The sequence below is a fragment of the Cygnus olor genome, chromosome Z, assembly GCF_009769625.2.
Source record: "Cygnus olor isolate bCygOlo1 chromosome Z, bCygOlo1.pri.v2, whole genome shotgun sequence".
Taxonomy (NCBI): domain Eukaryota; kingdom Metazoa; phylum Chordata; class Aves; order Anseriformes; family Anatidae; genus Cygnus; species Cygnus olor.
The window spans coordinates 33,631,225-33,652,199 of NC_049198.1; the positions used below are offsets into that span (position 1 = coordinate 33,631,225).

Below are 20,975 nucleotides of genomic sequence, written 5' to 3' on the forward strand. Positions count from 1 at the left end.
GTCCCTCTTCATGCCCCTCTCACAAGCTGTCCCAGCTGTGGCTGTGTTGTTTCATTTGCCATGTGTTTTCTGTTTGGAGGTGGGGATGTTTGGATCAGGCAGGCAGGCTGCACAGAGCACCTCAGACAGCACTTGCTTGTGCCCTTTTCCACCTCACAGAGTTTATCTGCATAGCCCCATCTTGGCAGGCACGCACTTTGCTGTCGTACAGGTTGGTAGCTAGCTTTTGGGTATTGTAGTGAAAATGCCTGGTGTGCCGAACATCAGGTTTTTGTTCTTGTCCTTCCACTTGCTTTTTGCTCTTACGGATGTTGTACTATCATGACATTACTTTGCCCTGGACATCAGTTTTTTTCCTTTTCTGGTTGTTGTTTTGCTGGCTAATAAGCTACTTAATCCTGCAGGTGGATGGAACGAATCTTCAGGGTTTTACTAACCAGCAAGCAGTTGATGTTTTGCGACATACAGGACAAACAGTTCGGCTCACTTTGATCAGAAGAGGGCTTAATCAGGAAAATCATATTCAGCCCCAGGAGGAGTTCAGTGCTGCTGTTGAAAGGGACTTACTGTTACAAACAATGGATAGTGGCACAGCCAAAGGTAATTAAATCTGGCTTTGCTTTAAATTTGACTTTAAATATTTTTCTTTTTAATTACAAACTAGAAATAAAATTGGTCAGTTTCATTCTGGATAGTTATTCCTGATGGCAGAGCTGCTGTACATGAGGGGAGAATTTGGTCTACTATGGTTTGATTAATCTTTTAGAAACAGTAGTATTATTTTCTACATTTTCAAAGTAAACCTTGAAAGCTCTGCACTGCACTCTTGGCTGAATTCCTTCAAGACTTTGATCCTGCAGGTCTTTGAATGGTAAGCAGGCAGTGAGTATTTTATTAGTGCTGAAGGGCGATAGTGGCATTGAAGAGCAGGCAAAGAGATATCCTCCATGTTGGGAAAAGCAAGTCTCAGTTCCTTTTACTCTTACATGTCTGTGTCACGAGGTGGAGGTATGAGAGGAATGGGTTATATGTAGAGGTTATTAATAATCTGATGGGGTATTTATTACATTTGTGTACAAAGTTCAGAAGCCATGGCGAATATTAGTTTTGCTGCTGATGAGATCCAATTAGTGAAGCTTAATCTTAACTGTGCACATCTTGAAGTATATGTGCCGGATCTTGAAAGAATACCAAATGGAGGCTGGATGATACACAGACCTATTCAGCTACTTATGTCTGCTGATACCGGTCCATAACATATATTACAGCTCATAGATTAAGGCATAATCCTTAATTTGCATAAGATTTTGAAAGATGTACTAATGTGTTCCCTGTATGACATCGTCTCAGTGCTCTGAGACATGCCTGTGAAGTTGGTGAAAATGGCAATGCATAAAATAGCTGAAAGTTCTTTTTTCCTCTTTTTCCAGATAACAATGAAACAGAACAGGGATCTCCATCATTGCCATGCAGTCCCAGTGCAGTAAACATTGGAGAGGACATTAAACAACAAGAAACAGGTTCACAGTGTTTAATATTTTACTCTGTGAAAATGCACTTTGCTGTGCTTACGCAAAGGTCAATTGTTTTGTGTGCCTTTCTATCATCTGCGTGCTATGCAACTGAAGATCTACAACTAGAAAGTGGAAGTAATCATACATGAAAGTGTGTACTGTGTGTGTACTCCTGAGTGCTGTAAGTCAAATACTGTCTTTCACTACTACTGTGTATGTCTGAAAACAATTGCATTTATTTGTCAAAAGATGCCACATAAAGCATTCTGCTTTCTACATGCTCATGTTTCTTTTTATTGTAGTTGTGTATTTCCACTTGAACTTTTTCATTAAACCTTTTGGCCTTCTTATTCCCCTATGTGCCTTCTCTTTCTAACTCAACATGCCCTATCTTTCCAATTCCTTACAGCTATCTAGCTAAAGTTTGAGGACTTATCTTTTGTGATAAGTTTCTCTCTCACAAATTCCCTAGCTTGCATTCATTTCAGTCTGTGTTTTCTGTTAGTGTTTGAAATTCAGACAATTCTGGAGCACTGACATGCTCTGACTTTCCCATGTCTTTTATGGAAGTTATTATTTTGTAATGGGTATTTCCTTTTCCCCTTGAGATGTTAGGGCATTGTGCCTCATTTCAAATGTCCAATGTGGACGTATATTTTCCAGATTGAGACAGCATTTGATGTGTTTTCTAATATCTCCTTGCTTCCATAGCTAGAGAAGCTGAAAAGCATCCGTGTGATCTAATAGGTATCTTTTCAGTGTATCTTTGCATAAATACTGCTTTCCATTATTCTAGATAGCTGAAAACTTTGTTTTTAATACCTTCCCTTCAGATACTGCAGGGTCTCTGCTTTTGAGGAAGTACTGTCATATTTGAATGCTGCACAGCACCTAAGCAGCTGGCTTTATTTTTAATGTTTCTGAGCGATGTCTAGATTTATGACACTGTCTGAGGCTGTTAGTCACCTTAAATTCTTACAGAAAATCAGTGGGAGTTCAGAACTTAATCTTTGAATAAAGATTTTAGTCTTTGTCTATGATTAGCATTTAGATACAAAGAACTTATTTTGATACTTCCTGTATGCGCAGCATGGACTGCGGACCTTAAATATATAGGGTTCCAGTAAATTTGCTGTGCTGTTTTATCTAAATACTGTTCCTTCCATTTGTTTGTTTCCTGCCTTAAAATATAAACAGTTTGAATGAGGGAAAAGTGAGCAGGAGAAAATCATTTCTCTGTTTTATTCAGATTGCAGATAAACATTCAATCAAGTTAAGAGCTGCTGCAGTTTGCTGCCTAGCTTGTCACTGTATTTTTCACAGCATCATGACTTTTCTCCCCTCCTTCCATTCCAACAGGAATTTCATTGCAGCTCTTCAGCTGCTAGTTATTTCTCATTATGTGTGTGCATCTATCTGAATCTTTTTTTTTTTTTTTTTTAAAAAGGAGCTACAGCTTATGTTCTTCCACTGCCCTCTAGGGCCTACAGGTTTAAAAGATCTTTTATGGTCATGCTCTGAGTTTTGAAAATATAAAACCTCCACATTTTGTTTAGAAACTTACTCCATTTTGGATACTCTTTGTAAAATGTAGGTTCTGTCCAAAAGCAGCAGGATTCAGTATTGCATCTGTAAATATTTCAGCTGTCCCACTGAATCAGTCTGATCAGCCCACCAGTCTAATTTAACAAATGTGTGGGGCATCTATGTAATTTCTTTATTTCATGCCCACTTCATTCCTTTCTCATGTAAGGTTGCATTAACGTCACTCAACACCGAGGATGGTTTAAATCTGTCCTTTCTTCCCAGCCTTTAAGACAGACTTTTTGACTGAACTTCATGTCTTTCAAAATACAGTTAGCTTCGGGGGCTGAGATCTAATACGATTTTTCAGGTTTTTCTACTGGTAAGCCCAAACCCGGTGAGAAAGAACATGTCAAATTTTTAGTCATATATAGGAGAGTGTTAGCATCATGGAGTGATTGTGTAATCTTGTGTGGTGCGTAAACTTTACCAGAGATAGGGTTAGACAGAACATTTTATTTTTTGTCATAGTAATCTGAGACATAACTTCTAGATTTTCAGCTAACTACTACAGAAGAAGCGGCTACAAAGGCAAAGTGGCAGAGGATTATGGGTTCAAATTATGAAATAGTGGTAAGTAAACTGTAATTATTATCGAGTGTCCTTTAATTGGTCCACGTACTATGTTGCTAGCATACAGATACAAATATGTTTATATTATATCTGTTTATTTATTTATAAAGATAATATATATGCTCCTAATCTGTTGGGAGGCTTTTACATTATACCCATATGCAAAATTTATCATATTTTTCTGTAGTGAGTCTGGTAAAATAATCACAATTGTCTTAGGTTACGGTGTCTTTGGATATCATTTCACAGATTTCCTGCCTTTACGGGGATAAGTGTGTATTAGAGAAAAAGTAATATTTAAGGTAAACTTCAAAGCTCCCTTGATTAGCCAGAATTTCAAGCTAGTGCCTGAAATCTCTTACCCATTCTGCATACTGAATGAATTGTTTGATACAGCAGTAGAAATAGTACATGGGACATTTACTGTAGATACAGCTGTAAAGCAGTAGCTGAGTTTAGGACTTTATTTCAAAATTATATGCCAAAGTTTTAGTCTCTGCAAAAGTATGTACAATTAGATATTATTGTTGCATACACTTCCCACTTGAATATGCAAATATCTATAAGTGATTAAAGTTTCAGTTTTTACTTGACTCTACCCTGATCCAGACATTTGTCCTGTTTTTACAAAAATGCAAATTTGAGCATGCAGAGCCTCTTCCACGTTTGGCATGGATCATATTATATTGGGTGTGTTTCAATTTATGTACTTAAAAGTTTTTTCTAGTTGTTCTTGCCCCAGAGTCTGAATTGTAGAATCGTAGAATCATTAAGGTTGTAAAAGCCCTGTAAGATCAGCTGGTCCAACCATCACCCTGCTACCACTGTCACCCACTAACCATGTCCCTAAGCACCAGGTCCAACCTCTCCTTGAACACCCCCAGGGACGGTGACTCCAGTACCTCCCTGGACAACCCGTTCCAATGCCTGACTGCACTTTCTGGGAAGAAATGTCTCCTAATTTCCATCCTAAACCTCCCCTGGCACAAATTGAGGCCATTCCCTCTAGTCCTAACACTAGTTACCTGTGAGAAGAGGCTGATGTCCAGCTCCCAACACCTTCCTTTCAGATGTAGAGAACAAAAAGGTTTCCCCTGAGCCTCTCTTCTCCAGACTAAACAACCCCAGTTCCCTCAGCCGCTCCTCATAGGACTTGTGTTCCGGGCCCTTCACTAGCTCCATAGCCCTTCTCTGGACACGCTCCAGCACCTCGATGTCCTTCTAGTAGTGAGGGGCCCAAAACTGAACACAGTACTTGAGGTGCGGCCTCACCAGAGCAGAGTACAGGGGGATGATCACCTCCCTGGTCCTGCTGGTTATGCTATTCCTGACACAAGCCAGGATGCCGTTGGCCTTCTTGGCCACCTTCCACACTGCTGGCTCATGTGCAGGCAAGCATCGACCAGCACCCCCAGATCCTTTTCCTCTGCACAGCTTTCCAGTCACTCTGCCCCAAGCCTGTAGCACTGCATGGGGTTGTTGTGGCCAAAGTGCAGGACCTGGCACTTAGCCATGTTGAACCTCATCACATTGGCCTCTGCCTATTGACCCTGTACTGGGTCTGGCTGGGATGGAGTTAACCTTCCCTGCAGCAGCCCATACAGTGCTGTGCTCTGCACTTGGAGCTAGAACAGCACTGGGATCGCACCAGTATTGTGTCTACTGCTGGGCAATACTAGCACCACATCAGGATTCCCTCAACCCTCCCCAGAGCCAGCAGGATGGGTGTGGGCAAGAGGTGAGGAAGGAACATCACCAGGGCAGCTGACCTAAACCAACCAAAGGGACATTCCATACCATACGATGTTACACTCCACAATAAATGTGGAAAAAGGAAAAAGAAGGGAGGAGTGGGCTCTCGTTGTGAAAAGTCTGTCCTCCCAAACAACAGCTATGTGCATTGAGGCCCTGCTTCAAGGACGCGGTCAAGCATTGCTTGTTGTGGGAAGTAATTTCTGGGATTTGTGGGAGAGTAATTTCTTTCCTCTACACTTCCACATAGCCTTTGCTTGTTGTTTTTTTCTTCTCTTCCCTTTTCCCTTTAGTTAAATTAATAAGGAAAAAATATTATTAAATAATTATATTTTCTTTTAATTAAATTATCCTTATCTCAGCCTGTGAGTTGTTTCTTTCCTTTTCTTCTTCCCCTCCTCTTCAGAGGAGGGGGAGTGAGAGAGGGGTTGTGGTGGAGTTCAGCTGCCTAGCAGGGTAAAACCATCACCGACCCATCCTCTCCAGGTCCCTCTGCAGGGCCTTCCTACCCTCCAGCAAATCGACATTTCCCCCCAAACTTGGTGTCATCTGCTAACTCACTGAGGGTGCACTCAGTTCCCTCATCCAAGTCATCAATAAAAATATTAAAGAGGATGGGCCCCAACACCGATCCGTGGGGAACACCACTGGTGATTGGTCACGAGCTGGATTTCACTCCATTCACCACCACTCTCTGGGCCCAGCCCTCCAGCCGGTTTTTAACCCAGCAAAGAGTGTACCTCTCTAAGCCATGGGCTGCCAGCTTCTCCAGGAGAATACTGTTGGAGACCGTGTCAAAGGCCTTGCTGAAGTCTAGGTAGACTAAGTCAGTGGCCTTTCCCTCATCCACCAGGCGGGTCACCTAGTCATAGAAGGAGATGAGGTTGCTCAGGCAGGACTTGCCTTTCATGAACCCATGCTGACTGGGCCTGATCCCTCAGTGGTCCCTCATACACTGTGTGATTGCATTCAATATGACCTGTTTCATCACCTTTCCTGGCACCGAAGTCAGGCTGATAGGTCTGTAGTTCCCTGGGTCCTCCTTATGACCCTTCTTATAGATGGGCGTCACGTTGGCAAGTCTCCAGTGACTTCCCTGAATGACCATGACTGCTGATGGATGATGGAAAGTGGCCCAGCAATCACATCTACTAGCTCCCTCAGCACCCTCAGGTGGATCCCATCTGGCTCCATGGACTTGTGACAGTCCAGGTGGAGCAGTAGGTCTCTGTTTCCACCTGAACTGTGGGGGGTTCTTCTGCTCCCCATCCCAGACTTCCAGGTCAGGAGGCTGAGTATTTCAAGGATAAGTGGCTAGTAAAGGCAGATGCAAAGAAGGCATTAAGAACCTCAGCCTTTTCCTTATCCTCAGTAGTCATGTTCCCCCCTGTGTCCAGTAAAGAATGGAGATCCTCTTTGGCCTTCCTCTTGTCATTAATATATTTATAAAAACATTTTCTGTTATCACTGACCGTAGTGGCCAGGTTGAGCTCATACTGGGCTTTGGCCATCCTCATTTTTTCTCTGTATATGCTGGCAGCTTCCTCGTACTCTCCCCGAGTTGCCTGTCCCTTCTTCCACTGGACAAAAACTCTCTTTTTCTCCTGGACACTCAGCAAAAGTTCCCTGTTCAGCCATGCCGGTCTTCTTCCCCACTGACTCATCTTATGGCACATGGGAACAGCCTGCTCCTGTGTCTTTAAGACTTCCTTCTTGAGGAGCGTCCAGCCTTCCTGGACACCTCTGCCCTTCAGGACTGATTCCCAAGGGACCCTCCCTAGCAGTGTCCTGAACAATTCAAAGTCTGCCCTCTGCAAGTCCAAGGTACTGAACCCCCTCTCCTGACTTCACCAAGAATAGAGAACTCTATCATGGAATGGTCACTTCTGCCCAAGAAGGCTCCTGACCACCACTGATGGAGATGGACTTCAGTTGCACAATTGCCCTCACCCCCAACCCAGACTGCTCCCCCAGGCTCATCTCTATCGAATCTTATTTACCCCTGAGCCCCCCTTTGTACCTAGTTTAAAGCCCTCTTGATGAGCCCTGCCAGCTCCCAGGCTAGAGTCCGTTTCTCCCAGTGAGACAGGTGGGACACATCAGCAGGTATCAGGCCAAGTGCCAAGTAAACCTCCCCATGATTAAAAAAAAAAAAAAGAACAAAATTCCTGCGGCTGTACCAGCCTCTCAGCCACGTATTGATCAGCTGGGCCTTCCAGGTGTGCTCAGTATCCCTCCCCACCACTGAAGGGATAGAGGAAAACACCACCTGCAGATTCACTCTGTCCAGTAACTGCCCCAATCCCCTGAAGTCCCTTTTGATATCTTTCTTTATCCCCACACGGGGGGCAGCATAGTCATGTTATTTCAGATATGTTTTTTTGTTGTCTGTCATGGTTCCTGGATGACACTGTGTGAATCCACAGTGGTAGTTTCCCTTCCAGGATAGTCTTAATAACTAGTGATTATGTAGGTTACACTGAATGTGGCCTGTAGATTTTAGTTTTTATCTGCTATTTATTTTATCCTCTCGGTGCTTGTCATCCTGTTGGGAAGTTGGATTCTTTCTTTTAAGCTGCTGCTGTTATTTCACTCAGTGTTACTGAAAAACTTAAATTAGTAACTTGACACGTTTGTTTGCAGTTTTAAGTCTGCATTACACGTCAGTATTTCTAGTTTCTCCCTACAGGAATTGTCACCTCACTGTATGTAAATTGAATCTGGAGGTAGCAGATATGGCTTTCAATATGTCAAAAGTAACTTTGTTTTTAAATCTGTTTTAGGTGGCTGTAGTTAGCAAATTCAGTGAAAGCAGTGGGCTAGGGATAAGCCTTGAAGCTACAGTGGGGCATCATTTTATCAGATCTATCCTACCAGAAGGGCCAGTTGGACGAAGTGGCAAGCTGTTTAGTGGAGATGAGCTTCTGGAAGTAAGAAAAAGTTCTGCTCTATTTTAGTCTGCTTTCAGTAGAATTCTTGAGAAGTGACTTGCTTCTCACAGGTTACAACTTTGGGAATGTAGGATATCTTAACAGCATACCACTCATTACCAGAAGTGGTTGTGCATGCTGTTCATGTGTGCTTACACGTATTTATGTGGCTGCATCTGCACAGAGGCATTTCTCAGCTCATAGCTGATATTTCAGATACAATTGAAAGTCACGAAAAAAGAATACCCCGCAAAAGCATCTAGAAATACCCCTATACAGTGAAGGGAATAAACACCTGGTTACTTTTCTAAATTGTTTTCTTAGAATTAGGATGTGAGTTTCGTTCACATGAATGCAAGAAATCTACATGTTTTATTTGTTTTCATGCTTAGTATGCCAGTTCCTATGCAAATCTGCTAGTGTTGTTTGTTTTCATATTTGTATGTTCTGAATTTTACACTGGGGTTCTAAGGTGTTTAGTAAGATGGCATCATGTAATTTATGAGACTCTCCATGCAGCTCAAAACATATGCTTGTGCTGATTCTGAGCACCAAATTGAGTAGAAGCTGAAAATCTATTAATGTTTTCATAAAAATCAGACAATTAGTGTTTTTTTGTTTCTTTTTTCATTTTTGTTCATTATTCTTCTTATAAACACTGTGCATTCTTTCATTCTTGAGGTGAATGAGATCTCTCTGCTTGGAGAAAACCACAAGGATGTGGTGAATATCTTGAAAGAACTGCCAATTAAGGTGACAATGGTATGCTGTCGACCAGTGGCTCCCCCTATCAGTCATCCAGAAGTACTGGATGGTCTAAGTCTATCTGAGGTTCAGCTCACAGAAAAGGTATATGTATATATATATATGTATTTTTTAATAAAAATTACTAAGAAAATGACTGTTTCCTTGAGAAAAAACATGTAAAGATCTTGTACAAGATTAGAAGTCTCTTTTACTATTTTAGGACTTGGAACCAAATAAATAGGAAAAGACAAATTATATTCATCAACTGTACTTTAGGCCAACCAGAAGATAAACATACTGGTAGGGACATTGGCAAAAATTGGAGACACGGGGCTTTCTACCCAAATACCTGATTTTTGTTCTGCATGTGGGCTGTGGGGGTATAGCAAATTGAACTGTGTTGTCTTTAGAATCTTTATATTTCATCTACGTTTGAAGCTGGGTTTGAGTTGAGTTTGAGTTGAGCAAGCCTGAGCATGCACTCCCTGACAGACAAACTTCTGTTACTCCTAAGTTCGAAGCTCTGGGTTGTCTGGTGTGATAAACATGTAGAAATGGCCTACAGTGTAAGAAAACAATAGCATTTGTATGAAAATAAACTCAGTTCTGGCTTCTGGGCAAGACACAGAATTGAGTTTACTGTTGCTAAGCTTTGCTATGAAACCAAGGGAAGAGAAAAAAACACATACACTTGTGTGTATGTATATATATGTACATATGTACATATGTGTCTGTCCTCCTTTTTCAAATATTCTGACTCCTGTCAGTGCTACTATATTTAGATCAAGGCATTTTTAGACATACCATTTAATAACAGATATTTCCTTTATATTTTAATACGTACACTAATGAGGCTTTCTGAACTTTTTAGTTTGATGGAAGTTTTGCTTTGTAAATACTGTCTCCAAGGAGTGTTTTCATATACTTGCATCATAGATATTTAGTTACAAGAATATGTGAATTCTGTGCTAGACTTAACATAATTTTGTTAATTGTTTGCACTTTTTTCATGTTTAGAGAAACACCACTTAGTTTTTATCTTTCTTTTTGTGAACAGAATTTAGTCTCTACAAATTCACAAACATTTACATTCTGTGGAGTTGGTGAACATACACTGTTTTTTCCCAGGCTCATGTCGAACTTGGTTTCATTGGCTCCTCAGACACAGAGGGAACAACTCTGGAAATGGCTGATGAATCTCAGAGTATGGAAGAGGTGCAGAGCTCTTCTTTGGCAATGTGGGAAGCAGAAGTACAGCACATTGACCTGGAGAAGGGGAGTATGGGTCTTGGATTTAGCATACTGGACTACCAGGTAACTTCTGTACTCCTTTCTTTGAGTAGGAAACTCAATACTTTGTATTGTTTAGATCTTGCAATATGATCTAAATAAGTATTTTAGTGGTAAATGTTAATGGAAACCAGGCAATGCAGTAAAGCTGAATGGATGTCACTACTGGCAGGCATCCCACTAGCTACATTACTTATTTCTCTTACTGTGTTAAGAATAATGATGGGATTCGTGTGGCCAAGTCTGGCAAAAGGGTCTTTCCCAACAAGCTGGCCAGACTTCTGAGGGCAGCTTTAAACTAGACAAAGAGGGAAAGGGATTCCGTTTTGACTAATAAAGAAGAGCCAGGAGTTGCTCGTGTATTAGAAACCAACAGGAAAACGTGTGAAATGCCTCAAAGGAATTAGGGTGTATTCATCTTAAAAGGTTGCACAGCCAGTAGCCCAACTGAAGCTCCTCTATACCAGTGCACATAGTGTGGGTGAAAAACAGGAGGAGCTGGAAGCCACCATGCAGTTAGAAAGGTTTGATCACTTATAATCACTGTGACTTGAACTTGGTGGGATGAATCATGTCATAGGAATACTGTGGTTGATGGCTATAAACTGCTCAGAAGGGACTGGCAAGGAGGGGGGCGGTGCCCTCTGTGGCTTTTTTTTTGTTTGTTTGTTTTGTTTGTTTAAAAAAAAAAAAAAAGGATTGACTTTACAGAGCTGACTTTGAAAAACAGTGATGAGAAATTTGAGAGGTTATGGGTAAAAATTAGAGGGAAAGCCAACAAAAGAAGCCTCATGTTTGGAGTTTGCTGCAAGCCACCTTAACAAGGGTAACCTGTTGAAGAAGCATGCTTGCTTCAACTACAGGAAGTGTTGTGCTTGCAGGCTATAATCCTGCTGGATTACTTTGGTCACCCTGACATCTACTAGAAAAGCAACACAGCAAGCTGTAAGCAGTTCAGGAGACTTTTGGATAACTTCTTAATGCAGGAGGTAGATAGCCTAATCAGAGGAGTAGCACTAAGAGACCTGTTGCTTACCAATGCAAATAAACTAATTAGAGAGATCAAGGTAGCCTGGGGTGCGGTGACCATGCCCTGGTGGAATTCATGATCCTGAGGGATGTGGGCCAGGTGAAGAGTAAAATCAAGACCCTGAATTTTAGGAGAGTGAACTTCGAGTTGTTTGAGGAATTAGTGGATGGGACTTCATGATGAGGAAACTGCCCTCAAGGATTGAGGTGGAGAACAGGGCTGGCAGTTCTCTAAGGACAAGAGGTCCTGATTCTTGTGTGTAAGAAATCAGGCAAGGAGGGCAGGAGACCAGTATGGCTGAGTAAAGACCCTCCTGGTCAAATGAAAGTGAAAGAAATAAATGCATAGGCAGTGGAGCCAGAGGCCTGTATCCTGGGAAGAATACAGGGACACTGCCTGGATATGTAGGAATAGGATCAGGAAAACTAATGCAGAGTTGGAGTTGAATTTGGCAAGGAGTGTGAAGTATGATAAGAAAGGCTTCTACAGCTACATTAGCCAGGAAAAAGGTGATTATGGAGAATTTGCCCCCTGGTACAGACGGGAGAACTAGTGACAACTAACATGAAGAAGACTGAGGTACTTAACAGTTTTTTTTTCCTCATTTTCTCTGGTAAATCACTCCTTCCACATCTCTCAAGTCCCTGAACCTCAAGGCAAGGACTTGGGGGAGGGGGGCGGAGAGGGGCAGGGAGACCTAGCTATTGTAAGAGATCAGGTTTGAGACTACCTGAGGAACCTGAAGACCACAAGACCACAGGACCTGATCAGATGCATCCCAGGTTCTAAAAAGAACTGAAAGAGGGTAGATTTAGACTGGATATAAGGAAGAGATTTTTCCATGATGGTGATGAGACAGGTTGCCCAAAGAAGCTATGGATACCTCATTATTGTAAGTGTACAATGTTGGGTTGGATGGGGCTTTGGGAAATTTGTTCTAGCGAAAGAAGTCCCTGCCCGTGGCAGGGGGGTTGGAACTAAATGGTCTGTAAAGGTCCCTTTCAACCAAAACAATTCTATGATTCTGTGATTTTACAGGTTCTCATGGTAATGATTATACTTATCCAGTAAAATAAGTAATCAGTAAAATACTAGTCTCTTGGGAAAGCTGAACCTCTAGTGCCTCAGGTATAATGAATGATGTACACATCTTAGAATGCTCAAGCATCTTGCCATGTATTTTGCACCTGCAACGAGGGTGCCCTTGCTAAGAGAAAGATCCAATAAAGGACTTACATTCTTAAAGCAGGATTTATCAAAATCCAGAACTGTAATTCTGAAATCCCTTGCTTAGCTGCTATCTAGGACGTGCCTAGACATTCTCATTCATTTTGTATTTGACTTGAAAATTCCCGGACATCTCAAGGTGTCATTCATGTTGTGTCCCTGTGTCAGAGCAGCTGAGTGCCTGTCTCCTGCCTCCACTCGGTCAGGATACAACAAATGTTCCTCCTGTGTTTCCAGTTGTCACAGTGGATATTTTTTAATCTCTGATCAAAGTCAAGTAACTTTCCCTCTGGTCAGCACAAGTTTTTGCCTGAGTGTTTGGTGGTCTAGCGGGTCTTTGCTGGATCTTTTCCCTAAGGGATATACACATTGTACTTTGCATCTGGAGGTCTCTTGCAGGTGGAAGTTATTCCCATGGTGCGTAGCTTAGAAATAATCTATGCCTCAGAGGTATTTTTTGCATTTGCACACTGATAACTGTGAAGAGCAGAGTAGTTTAGTAATCACAGAATCACAGGATTGTAGGGGTTGGAAGGGACCTTGAGAGATCATCGGGTCCAACCCCCCTCCCAAAGCAGTTTCCCTAGAGCAGGTTGCCCAGGTAGGTGTCCAAACGGGCCTTAATCTGAAGGATATAGGTATAGTCAAGTACTCATTTTATGAAACAGCAGTTATGATTTAATGTGTTACTCTTAATGCTCTTAAATGAGACACTATAGCTGAGCCTGAGTATTTGGAGTCCATATCAGCACAAACTAAAGCATATTTTTGCTTTACCTTTTTCTGAAGTGTAGATACAAAATGTGGTTGTATATGTGGTTATTTAAAACATTTTGTTTATTAAGAGTTGTTGGAAATACCTTAAATTGTTGTGTATGTTTTACAACTGTGAGTTTGGTTATATCCTACAGGCCTACAGGAAGCTTTCAGAAACTTACTTACCCTTTTTGGGGGGGGGGATATTATAATATTTGTGTCCTGTGTTCTCACCTTTGAGATGGGGTTAAAACATTTCAGTTTGTTTCTAAAAGTTCTATTTTCATCTGAGACTGTGAACAATAAGCTAAGTTTACAGTAAGATTTATGCTTGTGTTTTGCTTTTTCCATCCAATTTTTAATTAATTTTCCATGGACAGTGACTAAAGTGAAGGTTAACTTTGTATTTCTAATGTTTTATACAATGGCAGGCCTGTGGGAGAGTACATTATTCCTTACCCCAGGGAAGACTCTGGGGGACATAAGAATCACATACACTAGAAAGGTGGTTTTTTTCAAAAAATATGTCATGTAGTATCATCTCAAATAGCAGTAAAAATACTTGTTAAAATAGTGAGGAAAGTGTCAGTATTCAGGTCCAAGCACAATGTCCAGCAATGCTAGCTATATTTCAACTTGTAAAGTTTTGTTTCCTCATGGCATTCTCTTTATTGCATTAATTACTCTGATGTGTTAAGGGTCTTCTCTCCCCCACTCCCTCTCTCAACCCCTCTCTCTCACATTAGCTTTCAGCGGTCTCTAATTCCTGCGATTTTGGTTGCTGCCTTTATGATATGCATCCTTTCAGATGTACATTTTGGCATGGCAAATTATTACAGTTGCTTTCCAGTTTGTAGATGTTTGCTTTTCTCTTTCCTTTGCTGTCAGTAGAGCTGATACATTATTATGTATGTCTCATATTTTTCTGTGCATGCACACAAGCGAATTGCCGTGTGTTGGAAACATTAACATCTAATGATCTTCCTTGTGAATGTAATTTCTATAAGAGTTATTCAAGTTTGTGTACCTGTTATGATTGTTACAAAAGAATTATACTTTCCTGTTCATAGAGCTTGATGTTAGCTTATTTATAAAAATATCAGTGCATTGCAGGATGCAGATTTGAAAACAGTTTTCTTTTTGAAAGGAAAATGACTTTGTTGTGCCTTGTTGCTCTGTTGGTATGTTCCTGTCTCGTAAAGTATTTGGTTAGGCACACACAAGAACTTTACTCTTTAAATGTGCTTTCCCAGCTGAGCAAGATCTGGTGCCATGAAGTACATGGTAGTTCTTGAAATAAGCTGTTTGTTCCACTAGAGATTGTTTCTTTCCCCAGTCTGAACTGTCCATGTCTATTCACAAACAGCTAAGTGTAAGAGAGGATGAGGTCTGCACAGTGTCATAGCAGTAGGAAGTATTTACATTTTTGGTGTGATTACTCATTACAGTACATACTGCACTCAGCAATTTAACAGTGTTTTATGCTGGAGATTTGTGATGGAACATCACCTAGAAAAGATTTTCACATTTAGGAATGGGAAACAGAAGGAAGCATAAATGTACAGCTGTATGGACAGGGTTATTTGTTCCTGCTGAGGGTTCATCTGGAGCAGGGCTGTGTTGTGGGTCATTAAAAGTACATGTATAAAATAAGCCTACCAAGATAGAGTAAATAAAATGAAATGTCTCTCTTCCTTTCACTCAATTAGGATCCTGTCGACCCAGCAAACACTGTAATTGTAATTCGCTCATTAGTTCCCGGTGGTGTGGCTGAGCAAGATGGCAGACTTCTTCCTGGAGATCGGCTTATGTTTGTCAATGATATCAACCTGGAAAATGGCAGCCTGGAGGAAGCAGTGCAAGCACTGAAAGGAGCCCCAACAGGAACAGTTAAAATAGGAGTTGCCAAACCACTGCCTGTAAGGATCTGGGAGTGCTGTGGATAATTTTCATGTCATTTTAGCTGGTACATAATGATCCTGACTTCTGTGTACACTTTCTGTGCTTTGGAATACAGTCAGGTGACACACGAAATCCAGAAGACTATCTGTATGAGATTCCTTGCATGCAGGAATGGCCTGCATAGTGTGTGACAGGTGTGGTGATTTCAGGACCTAGCACGCCGGTCTCCTAGCAGAAAAACAGTGAAGCATCTTACAACCAGCACAGACTTTCAGGGCTGCAAGCTGCTAGACATAATTTTGTACATGTTACAAGATTTTCTGAATGTACAAGGTGGTGACATAAAGACAGTTTTATGTTGTTTGGAATTTGCCTGCACTACTTCATAAGATCTGGTCTGCATAGGTATAGCACGTACGCAGTCTTTCTATACAGACTACATACTTAATTTAAAGAGTGGTAAATAGTCTCAAGGTATCTCAGCACCTGCTGGTTATTTTGGTACAGCCATAAATAATTCTGGGCTTGATTTTAGAAAGGAGTCTCTAGCAATTAGAAGAATGAGGTTGAATAATTGCGTTCCTTTAGCCGTTCTGGGGCAAAAATACCTAAAGAGTTTTAAGCGGGAGATTATTAACCTTAAGATTTGGATTGTATGTTGTCTTTTTCAGTGGTAACAAAGAACTCCAGACATAGAAGACCTAGGGTTATGGAGATATTGTGTCAGTATGGATGCTGTGCAGTTCTGCATCCGTATGGTTATATTTTAATAATGTACTCTGCATTCTGAGGGCTGGTAAGAGTGCTTATTTGCACAATGTCTGTTCCACATTTCTTTCTCTTGCATCTGGAAGTGTCATGATTTACAAATAAAGGAGAATATAGGGGATTGGCCAGGACAATAAACATCTATTTCAAGATTATGTAAGGATACAACTAATGAAAGATTCCTGTGATTTCTAGGTTCTGTATACTTCCTTAGTGACATCTCAGGTCAGTGAATTTAAAAAAAATCTACCTCACAGCTACCACTGAGAGTATCTTCCTGAATTATCCCTAGCAAAGTGGGAGCATGGACTAGTGTCCCCGTTGTCTATAAATTCAAATCAGTAGAATGCCATCGGTATTATATGTAGAAAGATCAGTCTCACTGTATTTGTAAGGCCAAGTGATTTTTTGCAGTTCATTTTTGCTTTTTACACAATGACAATCTTGTAATCCTTGTGGATGCAGATACCAAATTTTCATTTTCAGTGCATGTGAAGTGGGTAGGAGGGAATGGCTAATGTTTAAGTTCATAGAAACTTTCCTTCTCATAGTAAAGAGGGTACTTTTTAAACTTTCTTTGTGAGATTTATTTTTATAGGGGAGACTGTGTGTCACACACTAAAATGTCTTGCAAATCAACGTTGTCTTACTTAAAAAGGCATTCTGAAAGAGAACGTTCATGGTTGTTCTGTCTCTGTTCCTGGAATTTTGTAAACATTCTGTATTTCTACTTTAATATGTCAAGTATGATTTTACCAGTTAAGTAAGCATTTTGAGTAATCACTGGCTTCTTTGCAATACTGGCTGAGTGAACCTAACATCAAATTATGTTGGAAAAAGGTGCTGATTTGCAGTGAGAATTATGTTTTGTCCTCTTGAGGCTGTTAGACCTGGCAGACACCACCTTAAAATACAGGCAGTGGATTCAGTGTTCCTTTGAACAAGAATATTCTGCAACCTGGGAGGTTGTGTAGGCCTGCACTGTTAGGCTCTGTCTCCTCATAGCAGCTCTGGCAGTTCTAATAAATGCTTAGTAAGAGCAGAAATTGAGAATGAATTTAGACTAACCTGTAGGTTCTGTGGTATAGCTGGATAAGTATTTCTTATTACTTGAGCATCTAAAGTGACATGTGAAGCTGAATCAATTCAGATAATTTTGGAAAAAAAAAACAAAAACAAAAAAAACATCTCTTTACCTATTCAACAGTATAACTGTGATTGAAATGAACTCTGCTGCATTTGGAATTGATTTACCTCCCTAAACCTCCCTCACATAATGCACTTTGAACACCCTGTGTCCTGGCCACTCAATCCAACTCAGAGCTTCGTTCTTTCTGCAGCTTTCACCAGAAGAGGGCTATGTCTCTGCTAAGGAAGATTGCTTTTTCTACAGTGCCCAGTCATTTGAGGAGGAGGGGCCAGCTGATGCAGCCCTCTTCCATGCTGATCTAGCTCTGGTTAGTGGCCCAACTTAACAAAGATTTCTTAAGTCTGCATTTCATAATGAAAAAAGGTTGCTTTGTCACTGTTCATGCTTATCTTTTAGTGTTTACTATCACCATGTTACTCATCCACTATAGCTGAGATGAATTCCCACATGGTAGAAACTGGCATCTAGAGATTTTGGCTGTTTGCATGGGGAGAAAAAAAAAATTAAATTTTGCTGAGATTTTCAAAAGATCATGGCCACCCATGTCTCCTTGCATCCACAGTGCATCCCTTTGAAAATCTTAGCTTGTGTAGAGAAATGCTCATGTGCTCATTTGGTAAATAAATCTTTTTGCCTGTGTTTCATATTATATGACTCTACTTTCCTAGCTGCCTTGAAAAAAGTTTTGGGGACTCTTTTTGCATGTAAGTCAGCCTTACAAAGAATGCTGTCCATCTTCAAAAGCTACCAGCATTTTTTTCCTGATAGTATTCTTTAAACTTCAACATCAATCAGAGATTTGCAAGCCAAAATGTGTTCACTTGTACAAAGAATGTAACTTACCCGAAAGTTCACTGCCTTACATAGCTCAAAAGTTACCATTAAGAATTTAAAGAAAAATGTCAAAGGAAACAGGACTGTAAAACAAACAAACAGAAAAAAAATCCAAACATATCTTCTCACGATTATTCATACTGATCTGGGACTTACGTTGAAGTTGTTTGGCCCCCATTTTCTGGGGATATGAGTAGGTAAACAGTTTGTACTAAACACCATAACTTAATTCATTGAAGGAACAAATTAAACAAAACAAAAACCTGAAATGGATCCTTCCAAGGAAAAAATCTCTGAATTACTGATTGCAGCGTGTTTGATATTTTTTCACATTTGCCAATGACAAGCTGTGTTTAATAATGTGCTTTTTAATAAGGCTTTTTTTTTCTTCAGTTTGTTATCTTGATGAAGTAGTTAAACTGCTAGTTATTTCAGCATAATAGGATTTGCCTTACTCTATTTATAGAGGAGAAAGAAGTATGAAGAAACAAGGTTATGTATCGAAAATATCCTTTAATTAAAGACGTGTAGAAAAGATCAGACTAAATCTTAAGGACTTAACTTTTTGACTTCTATGTGTGATTCATATAAAAAAAAATTAAAACCGAGCTGAAGAATAATGAATATAACAGATAATTATATGGTTAAAGTTGTCAGCTATGTCAACTGACTGTCAAATATGCAAAATATGAAACTGAATATGCAATCATCAAGTCAAAGATGTGTTTACAGAGTGCATTCACAAGGAATTGATTTTAATAGATAAATCAATGCTCAGATTCTTCTAGTTTTTCCCCTTTTTACACAATCCTTATTTAGGGCTTAGCTTCAGTATCACTGACGTGTATTTTCCAAAAGATGGGCTGAGAGTGAGTTACACCAAAGGAGTAGTTTGAACTATATGTTAAGTCTTTAGGGTTGAGACAATAAAAAACAGATAATTTGTACCTCAGAAAGGAATCAATCTTTTGAAGTCACTGCAGATTTTTGCTATTGTTATTGTCCATCTGACAATGAATGAATTAATTTTGTGATTAACATCGAAAGCTGCAAAACAACACTTAGATCCCATCTCTGCGGATGGATGGTTACACTTAGCTGCTTCATATAAGTTTACAGTATGGTCATGGTTCTGAACTCCACTGAGCATTTTTGTTAGCATACGATGTTTCCTTGAGCTCTGCCGGGGGAGATAAAATTATAGTCAAAGTATAGAATACGAAGCACCGTGAATTAAGTTCTTTAGGACCTAATTTTATTCTAGTATTTGAAAATTCTTTTCAAGACTTGTGTATTATATTGCACTGAAGAAAAAGAACACCCCTAAAAAGAAAAAGACTGCTGAAGTTTGGAACTCTTTTTAAAATCTTATTTCGTATGTAAGATAGGAGAAATTTCAGTATTAATCTTCGTGTGAAATATAAAATATTTTTAAAATTATAAGAAGCATTTGTGACGTCTGACTTTTTATAAATGTTTTGGAAAGCGTTGCAGTTTCTTTTCTTTCGTGTCACTAAGTGAAGCTCATTATTTTTACAGCCTTAATTCTTGTAAAAGAAAATAGTAGTTGCTAACACCTCCTATTTCTATTAGGAGGCACTAGCCTATTTCAGCCCTACAATTTGTTCCAGTTCAGACTCCAACTTTAATTCAGATGTTCCTTGCCATCTCTGAAGGTGGAGTAACATAATAGGTAACTGGAAGAAGAAATTTTTCCTACTGTGCTGTACAAATTTAACCTCACTGTAAAACACAGAGGGGAAAAAAAAGCGAAGTGTCAATCAGTTAGTAGCGACTGAGGTACATGTGTTTGGGGCTTACGTTGCGTGAAGGTTACAGACAGCCTGGCTGATTAAATTGCTTCTGTTGTTAGGTGGACTCTGGAGAGGCAGATCTAGCGGATGTATCCACCTTTGAATCTCAGTATTCTCCGGAGAGTGACACCTTCCAGGCTTCAATGTTAGCTCTGCATGGCAGCACCTGTAGTGATGAGCTGAACTACACCCTCTCCCTTCCCTCGTCAACTCCCAAGGTAAAATAAGGATGATTTTATTGATGATAAAACTTGCTTATGAATGTGAAAAGGCTCAGTGTTCTGTATGCAGCTGTATTACTAGATATTGTCCTTGTTCCATCTGCACAACCATTTGTTACCAGATTAAAGTACGGTTTTATTTAAGATAATGCTGGTGTCTTGCAGTTGTCTGTGTGGAAGAGAGAGACAGGTGGAAGATTGAAAACTTGGGCTGTGTCTTGTATAGCCAGGTAGAATACCGTGAGATACTTGTAATGTTAAAGCTGTGGTGAACAGTCAACTACAAAAAAAACTTCACCGGTATTACTTCAGAGCATACTAAAAAGTGGTAACACAAAATAACTGCATCATTCTACAGAATTTTAGATTTACTAAGTTTTCTTCCTAAGCTTTGCTTTTTTACTTCTTTGTAGTTAGAGTACTTGTTAATCAGTTTACTTTGTTCTTGCATGAATTGTTCATAATTATACTGTAATTAAATATGAAGCATATCAAACCTCTGATTGCTACTAATTTCTTTTTTAAATTTCTCAAGAATATTACAAAGACCAGTATCTTAATTCTTGCTGGTCACAGACCCTTATGATTGTATCAAAGTTGGCTTTGTTTCTCTCCATGTTTTTTTTATGATCCTTTATCTTGTCAATCTATAGATCTATTTCACTAATCCAGAGTCTTCAGAGTCATTTCTCTTAGCACTCACCGTCTTTGAACCAAACATTGTAGGGATTTCTTTCCAGGTTTGCCATCTGTGGTCTTCAATAAAGTAGCTTCTGCTTTTTTCTTCATGCCTGAGCCACAGTATCTTCGTTTATCCCTTATATATTTGGCCCATACAAGGCATTGTTTTGGAAAGCTAAATTCATCTTCTAATGGCTTCTCC

At 40.0% G+C, this 20,975-nt stretch overlaps 1 protein-coding gene across 32 annotated transcripts in view; it reads left to right on the top strand.

The window, feature by feature from the left end:
* MPDZ (multiple PDZ domain crumbs cell polarity complex component) overlaps positions 1 to 20,975 on the top strand; it is a 104,528-nt gene that overhangs the window by 34,513 nt on the left and 49,040 nt on the right. For 25 of the 32 annotated variants that reach the window (XM_040542389.1, XM_040542369.1, XM_040542372.1 and 22 more), the window contains 9 exons: positions 405 to 600; positions 1,431 to 1,520; positions 3,592 to 3,671; positions 8,207 to 8,353; positions 9,035 to 9,202; positions 10,229 to 10,414; positions 15,113 to 15,322; positions 17,414 to 17,530; positions 19,931 to 20,089. In XM_040542389.1, coding sequence (XP_040398323.1) covers positions 405 to 600; positions 1,431 to 1,520; positions 3,592 to 3,671; positions 8,207 to 8,353; positions 9,035 to 9,202; positions 10,229 to 10,414; positions 15,113 to 15,322; positions 17,414 to 17,530; positions 19,931 to 20,089 — 1,353 coding nt within the window. The remainder of the gene's footprint in view (positions 1 to 404; positions 601 to 1,430; positions 1,521 to 3,591; positions 3,672 to 8,206; positions 8,354 to 9,034; positions 9,203 to 10,228; positions 10,415 to 15,112; positions 15,323 to 17,413; positions 17,531 to 19,930; positions 20,090 to 20,975) is intronic. The other 7 variants (XM_040542378.1, XM_040542392.1, XM_040542397.1 and 4 more) reach the window with 1 other exon arrangement.